This window comes from Barbatula barbatula, assembly GCF_947034865.1.
Source record: "Barbatula barbatula genome assembly, chromosome: 5".
NCBI lineage: Eukaryota > Metazoa > Chordata > Actinopteri > Cypriniformes > Nemacheilidae > Barbatula > Barbatula barbatula.
The window spans coordinates 9518828-9534463 of NC_136769.1; the positions used below are offsets into that span (position 1 = coordinate 9518828).

A 15636-nucleotide genomic window follows, 5' to 3' on the forward strand; every position below is an offset into this window, starting at 1 on the left:
GATGATTTGAAAATGTAAAACAATCAATGCATAAATTTAGCTGCTTGATCTGAAACTGTTAAATATGTTATTGTGATGTCTGCTTTATTCAGTGAGCTGAAGGGCTCATGTTACTCTTAAGAGATTTAGCGCTCATCCTGGAGAAACAGATGTTGGGTTAGTGGTGGTGAACAACATAACTATCAGAAATATTTTGCGTACAGTTACCTAAACTAAATTTATCCTTAGTTTCAATGTTGTAAGGTAATGTCTAATGTAAGGAACATTAATAAACAAGTCTGATAAGTATGACTATGATGGAGAATTAGGACAAATGTCCAAACACACATTACACAGAATGTCAGTGCAATGAATCAAACAATTGCCAGGACTCTGAATGTTCATCTTAATTCACACGTTACTTGAAATATATTTTAAAAATTCTTAAAATGTTTTTGTATGCATCAACATTAAATGAAGTCAATGGGAGCAAACGGGAAACTGCGACATTTTACAATATGTACACTGCAGAGCTCGGACAGTAGGTGGGGATGTTTGACAACTAAGCACTAGCAATCGTTTACAAGATAATGTAACCTGAGCACATTTAACAAACACAGATTCTTATTTCCAAAGATTAGAAACCATTGTTGGACAGGTACAAATTCCAGAAATCTAACTGACATGTCTGACAATATTTAATTCACCTAAAACAAAACTGCACACTTCCAGCATAAATATAGATGACCAAGAGCTCTAAATGCCAGTTTTATTAAGAGCAACAGTTTTGACACACAAGTACATAAAGATATATGAAACATGTCAACAAAGTGTATAAATACATAAGCTTGTTCAAATGAAAAATAGTTCCTCAAATTAATCTCACATCATCCATATTCTTAAAGCACCAATATTGTCTTTGGAAACCAGGACGCTTGTTTTATTTCCCTCAAGTCACTCTGAACATAAACCCTAATAATCTCTACACTTATTATTATTCTGTGTCTGGATCTGAATTACCTTTGAACGTCATAGGGAGTTCATTTGACTGATCTGGATTACCTTCAAAGATCACTGGAAGTGTCATATTTGCCTGACCAAGCTTATTTGTACCGATGCAAATCACAGTACCGATCCTGACAAAGTCCTCAGCAGTTATCATGATGGTGCTGTTTACAGTGATGTGACCATCTGATGCTCTGACTGTAGTAAAATCACTTTTGTCCTGCAATTGAGCCCAGTGAATATCAGGCAAAGGCACACCCTCACAAACACACAAACAGGTGAGAAGATCCTGCTGCCGGGTGCATGTAGAGCTGTTCAGTATCTGAGGCTCAGCTGCAAAAACACACAGTTGATGAACAATTACAAAAAGAGTGTAATGAATAAATAGAGATGTGAAATATGACTATACTCACAGTGAACTGTTAAAGTGACCGTAGCACTGGCGGTCAGATTTTTTCCAAATGTAACTTCGCATGTGATCTCTGCTTGGTGGTCTTCAGGCACAGGTGTGTAATGAAGCTTCTCGTAGTATTTTAAAACGTTTCCTTCTTTTAGTCGATACCTGAGGGGAAAATATTGTTTTGATCTGAGCCCCTTCCAGGTTATTTTTGGATCACTAACAAGACAGAGGTCCGAAAGACTGCAAGTTAGAAGTGTCATCTTTGTGGCTACTAAGACTTCGGAGCTTAGACTGATGTTCAGTTTCACTGTGTAGGAAACAGAAGCATTTAAAGCAGATTCGTGACATACATATCTAACAACAATTTAAACTCTTTCAGCCTGCACATACATACCAGAAGAGTAAGATACTTGAACTGTCTCAGGAAAAATGTGCGTTTCATTTGTTGCTAATTTTAACATGAACCCATATTCTTCAGTTCTGTCCAGTCCCACAAGGTCCCACAGAATAACGCTGCATTCCCGAAGTGTAGAAAGTGCTCTCGACAGTCCGTTCTTTTTCTCCACCTCTTCTGGGCTGAGGGGGGACTCTGGGCTGCCTTTAAACCAGATCTCTCTGGCCATGAATGTTGTTGGTAGATCAGTAAATCCACACGGGATCTGGGCACATCCTGCTGCAGCAGTTATAAACATCTTTTCCAGATCCAACTCTAAGTGACCTGCATACAATACGCAGCATGACAAGATATAAAGAAACACTTTAGGATTCCTTTTAAACTTTTTCACTGAATCTTTGTTTTATCTCACCACCGTCACCAGCAAAGCACCCGTTCGTTGATCCAATCCACATGTGAAGCACGCAGAGCAGAACCACACTCACTGAAAACTTCATCCTGTAGCGTTTTTGGACACTACTGAGAATTTGGAATTTAAAAAAACATTCTGATTATGAAGGAAAATCATACATTTGCCTACCGTTGCATCTTTCATGTGTCGATTTCGATCACCCTGGGTTGCATTAAACTTAGATACTTCACTCCCTGCTTCTTCATGCGGTACGGTGCAATGTGCTGGAGAACTTTGCGTCTTGCTTTTAAAGGAAGAACTCAAGTTTCCCAATAAATTACTGGGCCTGCGAGCACTTTTTTCTGGTGCATACCTCAATAAATCAGAACTTGCGTAAGCGTGAGGAAAAAACAGATTTTTCTTCTTAGTCAGCCTTCCAAGATGCATCTCACATGTGAAATGAAATCACATTTTTGATATAGAAGCATCTGCTACATGTCCTCATGCAACTGCTTAAAATGGAAAAACATCTCCATTCTCTGCACTTGCTTATTTTCTGCAGGGTCACTGGAGGGTCAGAGCCTCATCTTAAGAGCATGTAGACAAATCGCTGAGAATATCTCTAAAAAGATCAGATACAGAAGTAGCTTTGGATTATGGTACTACCTTTTTTTATTGCTGTGATGAACATATGATGTAACGTAAATTTTACTTTAAACCTTTGCTTATTTACTGACTTTAAACCTTCAGTTATTCTCTGCTCTGAAAGCATTATGGGGCGGTTTCCCGGACAAATCTTAAGACTAGTCCTAGACTAAAATAAATGTTAGAGCTATCTAAACTGAAAACGGTTAGCAGTCTAGTTTGTCATTTTTGTCTCCAGCTGGTGGTAAAAAAAAATGTCAAAAATAATAGCAGACATTGTTTGTTCAGAAGAACAGCGTACTTAGATAGATTAAAAATAGATTCAAGAGGGAAAAACATATAAAGAAGTGCAGAAAAGGATAGGCTGCTCAGCTTAAATTAAATCAAATGCTTTAAAATGGCAACCAAAACCAGAAACACTTGGAAGAAAACAGAAAACTACCATTCGAATGTATTGAAGAATAGCCAAAATGGCAAAGACGCAGCCAATGGTCAGCTCCAGGGTGATCGGAAAGTCTGATGTTACCTGTGAGAACTGTGACAATTAGAAGACGTCTATGTGAAGCCAAGCTATCGGCAGCCCCCCGCAAAGTCCCATTGTTGAAAAATTGTGCTGAAGAGGCTACAATTTGCCAAAGAAAACATTGACTGGCCTAAAGAGAAATGACGCAATAGTTTCCAGACTGATGAAAGCAAGATTGTTCTTGCTTGTTGGTAGGGGTTCCAGGCAGTTTGTTAATTCAAGCCACAGTACACTGTGAAGTCAGTGAGAGTGCAAACTGTTATAAAAAGGCACTAAAAGCAGCAAAGGTTGAGCACCTCTGTTACCTCATAAAAACTACCAAAAACAATCCTAGGTTTTAAATAAGCACAGTTGCTAAATTAACACACAAACAGACATCACCTGACCTGGTTATTCCGCCGAACCTTGGCAGCAAGGAATTCATGAAATTTTTTACAGAGAAAATCTAAAACATACAAGACAAAATAGTAAAAACGAAAGGCTGCAGTGTTTTTCACCTATAAAACAGGAAGATTTAATTAAACTTATTGCAACATTTAAACCTACAACTTGCTTATTAGACCCCATTACAACTAAATTATTAAAGGAGTTACTACCAATTGCAATTGAGCCCATTTATAACATTATCAACTCGTCAATTCATCTAGGCCATGTCCCAGGACACTTTAAGTTGGCCGTCATTAAGCCTCTTATCAAGAAACCAAACTTAGACCCCATTGAACTAGGAAACTATAGACCGATTGCAAATCTCCCTTACCTGTCAAATATACTAGAAAAAGTAGTGTCCACTCAGTTATGCTCTTTCTTTCAAAATAATGAAATACAGGAAAAATTTCAGTCAGGCTTAGACCGCATTATAATACTGAAACTGCCCTTGTTAAAATTACAAACGACCGGCTTATAGCATCAGATAAAGGTAACATCAAACTCCTAGTCCCGCTTGACCTTAGTGCTGCGTTCGATACTGTAGACCATAACATACTTCTAGATCGCTTGCACAATTATACCAGTATTGAGGGACAGGCACTGAAACATCAATCTAACGCAAGTAAATTATGGATTACCTCAGGGAGCGGTTCTAGGACCCTTGCTATTCTCAATATACATTGGTGAGCCTTGGAAACGTTATTAAAAAACATGGAATAAGCTTCCACTGCTATCCAGATGATACCCAGATATATATCTCATCATGACCAGATGGTTCCTCCCAGCTATACAAATTGGCAGAGTGCATCGAAGATATAAAACATTGGATGACTTGTAATTTCCTTCTTTTAAATTCTGATAAAACAGAAATATTACTTATCGGACCAAAGACACGTAAACCGAATATTTTGGATTTTAACCTGCAAGTTGAAGGATGTACTGTACTGTGCTTGTACTGTGTTTCAGCTTTTGTGTGTTTTTCTGTGTCTTATTTTCCCCTGTAAAGCTGCTTTGGAACAATGCACATTGTGAATAGCGCTACAATATAAATAAAATTGAATCGGATTGAATGGGTCAATTTGAGTACATTTAAATACTTAAATAGGTTATGTTGCCTTATGCCGAAAAGGAAATGACATTGAAATGGGTGTTTCAACAAGACAATGAACCAAAACACACCAGTAAGCGAGTAAGTTCCTGGTTCCAGACCAACAAGATTAACGCTATAAAGTGGCGAGCCCAATCTCCAGACCTTAATCCAATAGAAAACTTGTGGGGTTACATTAAAAACGCTGTTTCTGAGGCAAAACCAGGAATATCAGAGGAATTGTGGTCTGTAGTGCAATCATCCTGGGCTGGAATACCTGTTCACAGCTAGAAGTTGGTTGACTCCATGTAACACATATTTGAAGCAGTTCTAAGAAACCGTGGCTATCCAAGTTAGTTGAACTAAAAGTTGAAATAAAAGGTATTATAAGGATTTTGAGCATTACTCAATTTTTATAAACACACTGCTATCATTTTGAATACAACTTTATATTCTCAGGTAGGCTATCACCACAACCCAAAATATCCCAGTTCTCTCTTTCCAAACTATCAGCTCAAATTGGTAAAGCTAGGCTTTACACATAAGTGCGAGGGGCGTCTAGGGGGGTCACATCAAACTTGCATTTGATTGGCTTATAAACGCTGCCCATTGCATTCCTTGACCATCATTGGCTACTTCACTGAAGGGAAAACCTTTCTGTAGCACGTGTACCCTTATTTCAAGTCATGAGGTGCTGCCATGGGCTAATTCTGTACCCAACACTCGTATTACCCATATTACCCCGGGAGAGAGAAAGAGTGACTGTAACTGTGTGTATGAGAGAGAGTCAGAAAGAGGGAGGTGCGAGCAAGTCGAGTCCAGAGAGGGGGAGGGGGCTGAGAATGTGAGAGAAGCAACAGCTTGAGATTTCTAGTGAGGCTGTCTAAGGGAAAGTCAGAGCCCCTAATAAATGAGCAGGAAGTACGAGAGGCAAGAAAATCACGGTGGAGAAGTGAGAGGAAAATAAGTTACATGCCTTACAGAACTAGAGAGGAAAAGAGGAATTTCTTCATCCGCACGTAAAAGCAGAACTGGAAACAGACTATTGATGGATTAGTCAGAGCTTGAGAGAGCAAAGCAGTGAGAAGAGACCGGGCACAGCGCTCAAGGCAGTCAGTTAAAATAAGCCGGCGGAGGAAGTTGTTGGCAGTAGTAGCATCTGCATTTGAATGAGTTCATGAGGACACATGCATGTCGCCAGCTGTGTGTGCGTGAGAGTGGACGCACGTTATGAAGACCCTAATGCTCTGTCTGCTTCCGGTGATCCTTGTGTGTTCCTTCTGCAGTGTGGCCTTCTGGTTTTTTCTTACCAACAAGTAAGTATATCAGTTTCAGGCTTTCTGGCCAATGGAACTTTTCTTCTATTCAGAGTGAGAACTTGAAAAGAACACAGTAATAAATCTTCTGGCAACCGGGATGTAGACTCTGAGCATTCAGGTTTTCAATGTCTTTTTCTGTTGAGTTAGTTGGAGTCGCCAATAAATCTTTATAAGTAACCACTTTTTAAACTTTGCACCGTCTAAATGCTTTTTTCCTACCTGATTTGTAAATGAGTATGTTGTATATTGTTTCCCACACAGGGGTTTTGACAAACGAAATGTGATACAATACATCAGAAGTCTAAAAACACGGTTTCAGTAAAGTTTCATATCAGATTCACGTATTTGTATTTCCAAACTCAGTTCTCCTGAATTAAAATGCATATAATGTCAAATGACTTATGACATTACAATGCAAAAGAGACATTTCTCCACCACACATTTGAAAGTCAAATTAAAGTTGGAGAAGAACAAAGTTTGTGTTCATGTTTGTTTGTGTTTGTAAAAGCCACAGTGATTTAATGTATTTAGTTCGATCTCACAAATGAAAATGAAGTAAAGGCAAATTTGATGTTACCTAAATGAAGAAATACCCGGAGCGTTGGTGATTGCTGTCATGACGGTGAGCAGGGGCCCGTTTCAGAAAGGAGGGTAGGACTCCTAGTCTCCTACCCAAATCTGCTCTGGGCAGGGTTCGAACCGGCAATCTGTCTAACTTTGATAATAGTCTGACACCCTAATAACTGTCCTGGACAGCATGAAGTGTCGCACTTATCACTAGAGCGTTTATCGGGAGTGAGAACATAATAATTCATTCATTTACTGATTAGTTTATTTGATTATTGGTACATCTATTTCCACTGTATGCAGAGCGGTAAGGAAAGTGTGCCTCGCTCTCATGTGCTTTGTGCAGCCATGTTGCTTTTTGGTGCCTTTGCCATGGTGAATCATATTATCGGAGCTCCATTGATCATGTCTTTGCTTTGTAGAACTTACTCAAATAAGCTGTTCTGAAAACTCAAAAGTTTCTCATCTATGTGTAAATCAACTAAAGAGATCACATTTTAACTAGGTGTTGGTTGAACCTCCTTATTGGAACGGGCCCCTGGTGTTTGTCATGTGCTGCTAAACTGGAAACAACAGCCTTTAATCATAACGTGGCATGTAGGAGATTATCTCCCTGTCTGGATACTTTTCTGCAAACAATCACCGGACCTGTCAACATACACAATGTGTGAATTGGTCTGTTATTTAGAATTACAGGAAACATTTATTTTATTTAAAATAGCACACTCAAAGTTCTACCGAAATCAACATGCATTTTTTTGGATAGCATTCGACAGACAGAGCCGAAAGCTTACATCTGAAATGGAAAAACTGTATTCACTTAATTAATTTAAGGTTCTCTTACACCACAAGAATAAATCTCCCAGCTTCAACAGTTTAACAGATTTATCTAAACTCAAATCAAATATGTCTGGTTGTATTTAGCAAACAGTAAAAAAATGTGGCAGAGTGGAATAAAGGGAGTATAAGGCAGAAAGAATGCATTAAACTACTCTTTGTTTATATTATGTATGAAGTTTTATTTATAAATTATCATTTGAGGTTTTACAAATGTCTTTCTCTCCCCACAGTAATGCAATCCCTCGTCCTTCATCCAAGATTCCTCAAAAGGGCTCCGATGCTTCAGAATCTTGCAAAGGATGCAAGTATGTAAAACATGCTTTACCTAACAATGTACTGTAGGGAGCGAACATAAAAAGCTCTTATATGTTTCGTCTTTTATTTTATCTGAATGTACAATTTATTATGTGTGTTACATTTCCTCAGAGACAGTTTATTATTTGCCAAAGCACTGGAGAACTACTCAAGCGAATGGAAGAAACAGGAGGCAAACTTCAAAAAGTTCAGGTACAACAGAAATTTAAAGCGTCTGTATCAAAACTGTCTGGACTGAAAGCCAAATATGCTGATCACAGATTATGAAAGGGGATTATTTACACAGGAATGCAGGGTCGTGCTGGACAAAATTCAAGTTAGTGAGTTCACATTCATCCAGTCAACCACATACATAGGCCTACACCCTCAACAAAAAAGCAAGTTTTTTCTTTTAACAAATGTTACATATGGTTTTACACACAGTATGGTCACCCCATTGAAACACAAAATGAAGCACTCCTTATTTGTTTAAGTTTACATGTTTCTATGCAAAGCTTCAAAGGGGTCATATGGCGCAAATACGTGTTGGTGTGTTATAAGTTGCCCGTATATGTTTTAGACACGTACAATTTCAAAAATGTAAGTGTCGGAACAAAAGATGCATTCTATCTAAAAGCTCACTCAGACCTGCCTGAAACACCTCGTGTAACCACAAATCTACGTCATTTCGTGGTATAACTTGACTAAGACCACCCAAATGTAAACGCAATTAAGGTGGGCGTACCTGCGTCCGTACAATTGCTTTGGAACCTGATGTTCCAAGTATGGTAAGAGACGTTCAATTTCCGTCCCACGCTTGCAGTATTCGACCAATCACAACGCACTGGTTAACTGGCCAATCATAGCACCCTAACTTTGTAACAATCCGCGCGTTTCAGAGTGTCATATGACTCCTTTAAACCAAACAAACAGCAGACGTTGTTCTGCCCGCCTGCGAAGACTGTCAATCATTTCGTTATGTTCACAGTGTACATTACAATATACATTTATATTTTCAGTGACTACAGTATAGTGCTAACGTTGCTAGCATTGAAATTGCAACTAAAACGTGATTGGCCAGCACCACGTAAAGCAGAGATGCTCTTATTATAAAGATGGGAGAACCCGTAACGGCTAACAAAACCCACTGACATCCATTCAAAAAACTAGCATCCAGTCTGCCGGGGCGTTAGCATTAGCCGTTTGGCTTTTTGCTGCAGGCTCTCGTTTTAAAAAGACTTTGCATAAAGTATTTACGGATGTATCAGACCTGGACTTGATACCTAGAACAGGATGTTACATTTAGCTTCTTATTCTCGGAAGGTTTTATTTTGACATCCTGCTCCACCCGGTCGCTTCCTCTTTGCTGTTGTTGTATATACCCCACCCTATAGATATTATCTATAGTACGTTTCATTTACTGTGTTGGTTTTTAGTTTGGGATTTCATCTGACGTGACGCACTTATAAGTTTCCTATAGGGGATCGTCCCACTGACGGGCAAAAATTCTGCAGGTTAAATAGTAAGTAATTTCTATCGATTAGCTTACACAACGAATAGTTTTTAAGTTATTTATGCGCCATAAAATGCACCAACCGTTGACGAGACACGCCTGAGCTATGCTTCTTTAAAGCTACAGCGCTATTGCATTTTGCTCCCGATGCGGCGGAAACGGTGTTGCTCGCGCTCAAGACCTTGTCACAACGGATTTTGATGTCGCAAAAAAATCTACGACAATCCTCATTAAAAAAATAACACTTTATTAAAACATTGACTATAGTGAACGGTTGTAAACTGAAAAAAACACTTCTTAAATGTAGACTACAGTATTCTGTAGTATTAAAGGTCCAGTGTGTTATTTTCTGGCACGATCGATTAATAGAAATGCAATATAATATACATATCTATGTCTTCAGATGTGTATAAGGAATGTACACAATGAAGCGTTGTGTTTTAAATACCTTAGAATGAGCTATTTCTATCTATATACACCGCGGGTCCCCTTGGATGTAATTCGCCATGTTCCGTCAGCCGTCGTATTAAATTTATACTAAACTTTTTAATGTTAAACCTTAGTAAATACTAAGTTCAAAACGCTAGTTTCTGGTATTTTTACAAAGTTTAACGTTATATTTAGCTTTTTAAGTATGAGCAGGTCATCGACATAATAGAGAACATAATTATAGGGGTTGTGTACATGTTGAAAGCATCAGGACATAATTGGTCACCAGGGTTCCTGAAATTGTCCCTGTGGCCAGGAAAATGTGCAGAAGAAAGTTTACCTAAAATATGCAATGATTTCCTGTTTATAAAAAGAGTGTCTGCATCCCTTCAGGTCATTATTAAGCAGCAAGTGTAATGCTGTGTCTAAGGCTGTGGTCACACAGAGTAACACACCACTGGGGTCAAATGTTGTCTATGATGGAGAGAGGAGAAAGCCACTGCAGGTGACGCCTGCTCTGTTCAGCATATTTGCTAAGGTACCGTGTTAAAATGTAATGTTTCATTGAAAATAATACATTTAAGTCATTTTGAAAGTGGCACATATTCACTGTTGTGTTTGCTTTATAATAGATATGTTTGCGTTAAAGCATAAATTGTATGTTTGTTAGTCATCTCATCGCTTTGAGCATGTGTGTGTTTGTAGGAGCAGCCCTTTGGAAATGCAACTTTCGAATCGTGTGCTGTGGTGGGCAATGGAGGTATCTTGACCAATAGCAGCTGTGGACAGAAAATAAATTCTGCTCAATTTGTCATCAGGTCAGTATCGAATCATCTCGTGCACAAATCAACCAAATGTTCAGAAACTCAATGCACACAAGAAACAATTCTATACTTTAACATCATAAATGCTATTACTCATTTTGCTCCTAAACATTGGTATAAAGCTTAAAGACTGTAATGTGAGCCATTATAGGATCAATGAACCTTTGTCCGCCCCGTATTGTTAGATGTAATCTTCCACCACTGGGGAATGGACATGAGCTGGATGTTGGCAACAAAACAAACTTGGTGACTGCAAATCCAAGCATCCTTCACGAGAAGTGAGTCTTTGATTTTGATTGTTGTGTCCATTATATGCTATCTTATCGATATGCAATGATACTTTAAACCTGTTGTTTTTTGTTAAAAAGTCTGTACATATGACATTATATACAAAATAGACATATCAGAATGAAAATCAGCTTTATTTGCCAATTGTCAAAGGAATTTGTTGTGGTTACAAGAGCTCTTAAACACACTATACACATAACACAAGAAATACAAAATAATAGTACATAAATATGAGGCTAAGGGGATAAAAATAATATACAAAGGTGCAGTTGCAAGTGTGCCTATAAGTACTGTATATTGCAATTGTGTACTGTACATTTTTATAACCATAAAAAACTATAATAATATGTATTTACATAAAGTCTAAGAGTAAAGATATTGCACTGACATATATCGCACTTAACAACAAGGAGATTATGTAGGATGTACTGGATGTTTAGGAATGAGTTGTACTGCAAGAAGAAGCTGTTCTTGTTTCATGATGTTCTAGTGTGCAGTGATCTGTATCGTCTGCCGGATGGGATGTGTTCAAACAGATTGTGTCCAGGGTGGGGGGGTCTTTGATAATGTTACCTGCCCGTTTGTTCTCCCGGGAGTTGTAAAAGTCCTGTAGATTGGGCAGGGGCACACCAATAACCCAATAACAGTCCGTTGCAGTCTACTTGTGTCTGATTTGCTTTGGTATGGTATCGTATCCTAGCTAAGATATTCTGCCAGGTGACCTGAGTGGTTGTCAGTTACTCTGTAATTTTATGCTGCACGTAGACTGTCAAAAGCCACCGCAGAAAATTCTCAAAAGCTTAAAAGCCATTAGATATTAATGTGACAACCTTGTTACTATTTTAAACCAAGTCAGTGGACCTATCTGATTTCAGGTAGTTGCCATGCTGTAAATGTATTTTTGTTGTCTTTTCACATACCTTTACCAATGACTCCCGTCACCTTCGCTCTTTCTAAAACTTCTTCCTGTTTAAATACAAAAGGTGGGACGGACTGTACTAGACGTTAAACAAACATGGACTTTTTGTGTCAGTTAAATTCAAGAAAATTTTTAAAAAATCACACCTTATTGATCAATAAAAAACTGACATTCTCTCAGATATTTAACCCCTCTGCAAGATATGAGTAAAATAATCATTTAAAAAATGATCATAAAAAAGTTAAAATTGAACCAAAATGTCATTTTCATTCCAGGTACAGCGGACTGATGGATCGACGTCGTCCGTTTGTGGAAAGCCTCCATCCCTACGGACAGGCCTTACTGCTGCTACCTGCTTTCTCCTACGGCCACAACACGCCCGTATCCCTGCGTGCCTTTTACACACTGGAAGACTTCAGCAGAGAAGGTCCGCTGCCTGTTTTTCTAAACCCGGACTACCTGAGGAGGCTGTCGAAGTTCTGGCGCGAACGAGGGCTCAAATCGGTCCGCCCCAGCACAGGACTCATCATGGCTAGCTTAGCGCTGGAGATTTGCACTAACGTCCATTTGTACGGCTTTTGGCCTTTCAACAAACATCCGCATGACAATCGGCCGATCACCAACCATTATTATGATAATCGGGAGAGCAAAAAGAATGTGCATTCCATGCCAACTGAGTTTGAACATTTACTAAAGCTCCACAAGCAAGGTGTGGTGCATGTACACCTGGGTGATTGTCAACCCAATCGCAGGTAATACCTCTCTATCCCATTTGGAAATAAACCCCTGTAAGGATTATTTTCACTGCTGAGAGAATCAAGGCCTTTCTGAAAACAAAGCAGCTTTGAATGTGAATGTGCACTGAGGCTATGGATCTCTATTGCTTGTATTGCTGTTCGCACACACACTTTACCTTAAGATGAATTTGCACATATACGCGCACATTTTGCCTCCGTACTGTGAAGGAATTTAATTAGGAAAATGACTCCCAGTCCTGCATCCTCCCTAAAAGACCCCTAAGCACTCCTTCAAGCGGTCTTGCCTTAGTCAGTCTTGGACACGCTCACTTTTGGTGCTCCTCAAGCTGTTGCCTCTCATTCATCACTAGTGCCAGTCTGTTCTCTTTAAAAATGACCAGTAATGAATCTGATCTCAGGTGTACAGAGTAATAACATGAACACTGAAATGTGACGACACGGAATGTGAACACGGGAAACTCGTGCCATCCAGTTGGGCGTTCATTTGGATGACATGTAACACGTTCAAATGGGAAAATAACAAAGAAGTAGCAAAACGTACAAAATATAGTTCAAAAGACATGGGAATCTACATTTTTCCCTCCAATATAGTGTACAGGCCCTACTAATATAAAATATTTCGTTTTCATAAAATGAGCCATACATCAAGCATATAATGATTGAAAAAACACACGTAGAATATATTTAACATTGCAAAATCATTATTACCATTGACAACCATTTGCATGCCATCTTTTTGGATTTCAACAACTCGACTCGGCAACTCGTGTATAATCCAGAGTTTCCCACGGTTTGACGCAACTTCATTTTAACATTCATGTGCGTGGCACTCGCAATATTTCATATTTTCGACTACACTTGAAGGCAGCATAAATCTAGACTTTGATTCCATTTTCAGCTGCTTCCACATTGAACTGTATACATTGGAAACGTTGATATTTTTCACAAAGTTTTAGTTTTATGTCTAAAAGAGCTTTTATCTATCTTAAAGAGAAGGATCTCAAGTAGATTCATTCGAAAACTGAGATGGAGTGGTTATAAGTTATTGAAAGTTAACTAAATGTTTTAGTACAATTATGAAGTGTCGCACTTCTAATGTCATGCCGGCTGTTCACTAAATATGTAGAATAAATGTGACAGAATTTACTGCAAATGTAAAAAAGCTTAAGGAAAGCATTTTAAAATGGTTGTGTGGAGAACAGAAACATTTTCACTATTATCCGGATTAATGTGGACATTTAGGGTAAAATAATTCTTTAATGTCTGGATTATTTCAAACGTGAGCCAATAGGAAACACAAGGGTGGGTTAATTTAGAGTAAGAATACAGGAGTTGTAAATGCTAATAATTTAACATTTTCTAAGCACGAAAGGGCTCACATGTCAATAGATCACTGTATGGAACATAACATTTGGTTTAGATAATTTATTTAAGAGATTATTGGGTAAAATTGACCTGACAGCATTAAAAGCCAGGTGCAAAATGAGCCCAATGTGTATAATGTTGTCAGATCATTAACATCACATTCTGAGGGGATCAAGCACAGATTCTGAACAGATTTAATGAAGGTGTAAATGCTAAAGCTTTTCTGTGATTTAAATAAAAGTACGCAAGGGGAAAAGTCAAGAGAGGGAGAGGCATTGAAATGTGTAAATAACATTCAGATACTGGAAATGCAAATGTAAATGCAAGATACTGTATATCTATTCCATGATCTTTGAATTGCTAATGCAATACTCTACCAAATGACCTACAGAAAATGTAAATGTGTACAATGCACATATTAAACAAATATCTCTAACACAAATATTGAATTATTGGTAGTGGAATCTTATCTGTGTCATTTTGGTTAAATTTCTGTGAATTATAACATAATTATTTATAATCGATGCTGACTAGTAATTTATTTTTGTTTGCAACATGCCGGCAGTTGGTTCAGACGTACACTTGTTTTTCCAAACACCGCAAGCTGTTCTCCAAACACTCTGGGGATTCCTCTCATATTGGCCTTGCGACCCGCTTTTTCTGCATCTGTGTTTGCATGTTTTTCCTTTGACACCGTATTTGATTCACAAATCATTTTGATGCCTTATGGAATCTTATCTCTCATAGAAAACCTTCTTCACTTAATTTCAAGAAACTTTATGTTCTGCACCCCATGTTCCTTCACACAGACACATCATCCAACAAAATGAAGGATTAAGCCATTCGAAACACAAATTAGTTCACATTTACATTTGTTTTATTAACAAAATAGCTCACATGCATATTCAAATCCAAAGAAGGGTTTCCAAAATTGTAAATAATTGTACATCTCTGGTCAATCCAGCATGGCACATTGAAATATTTTTTTCAGTCTCATTTTCAAACACAGCGACAACACAGAAATACACAGCAGTCAGGACGAACGTCTTACAGATAGATAAGGGTATGACATATCCCGGCCATAACCAGGGACGTACAATAAATAGAAACACACAGTTCCATGCTCACAAGCATGTCTGAAGCAAAATTGGCATCAGACCTTATTGTGACCCTGTTGCAAAGATTTGCTTTGAAAGCAAAGTGTCAAAAAGCACAGTCAGAAGTGAAGTAGCTTCACATCGCCTATCGAGAGGGTTTTTAAGGCTCTCGATTGAAAAAAATTGCCTCGCTTAACCCAGACTCCACACAAATTCGAACACACATCAACACGAATGTAAACAAACACACTCACACAAAGTGGTGCTCAGATGTGAAGCAGAGAGGTATCGTATGCTCGCTCCCTCTGGAGCTCTTGAAATACAGCTGCTGAAAACTGTAACACCCACAAAGTTCAACTCTACAGAATCATTTTTGTTTAGAGTTTTTAATTGGACGGAGTTTCAGGGAAATTCCATTTTTTCATAAACATCCTTAATTTCCCCGGCATGCAAAATCCTAAGGGTCTCATCTCGAGAAACCAACTTTACCATCAAAAATAAAAAAGACAAGGGGAACAATCCATATTGACTTAAGGAACATACTGTAGGAAGCGCAATTCACCAAAAACATTA

The 15636-nt window shown here is 38.4% G+C and overlaps 2 protein-coding genes across 5 annotated transcripts; one reads left to right on the top strand and one right to left on the bottom strand.

Moving 5' to 3' along the window:
* Positions 1-660: 660 nt before the first annotated feature.
* Positions 661-6882, bottom strand: bckdhbl (branched chain keto acid dehydrogenase E1 subunit beta, like). 3 transcript variants are annotated; one of them, XM_079455956.1, is made up of 5 exons: positions 6747-6882; positions 2191-2297; positions 1779-2102; positions 1398-1691; positions 661-1317 (listed from the first exon to the last, which is right to left on the bottom strand). In XM_079455956.1, exons 1-5 carry the CDS (start codon positions 6785-6787, stop codon positions 974-976), a joined length of 1110 nt encoding a protein of 369 aa, XP_079312082.1. In that variant the 5' UTR covers positions 6788-6882; the 3' UTR covers positions 661-973. The 3 variants fall into 3 exon arrangements, with proteins under 3 accessions (XP_079312082.1, XP_079312084.1, XP_079312083.1); XM_079455958.1 differs by lacking the exon at positions 6747-6882 and adding an exon at positions 3341-3484; XM_079455957.1 differs by lacking the exon at positions 6747-6882 and adding an exon at positions 2359-2564 and having other exon boundaries at positions 2191-2276.
* Positions 5585-15556, top strand: st8sia6 (ST8 alpha-N-acetyl-neuraminide alpha-2,8-sialyltransferase 6). 2 transcript variants are annotated; one of them, XR_013786633.1, is made up of 8 exons: positions 5585-6166; positions 7807-7881; positions 8003-8083; positions 10206-10350; positions 10518-10630; positions 10822-10914; positions 12119-13982; positions 14294-15556. XR_013786633.1 is itself a non-coding variant. In XM_079455959.1 (7 exons), the coding sequence occupies exons 1-7, from the start codon at positions 6081-6083 to the stop codon at positions 12597-12599; spliced, it is 1074 nt and encodes a 357-aa protein (XP_079312085.1). In that variant the 5' UTR covers positions 5596-6080; the 3' UTR covers positions 12600-15556. The 2 variants fall into 2 exon arrangements, 1 of the variants encoding a protein (XP_079312085.1); XM_079455959.1 differs by having other exon boundaries at positions 5596-6166; positions 12119-15556.
* Positions 15557-15636: the final 80 nt, after the last annotated feature.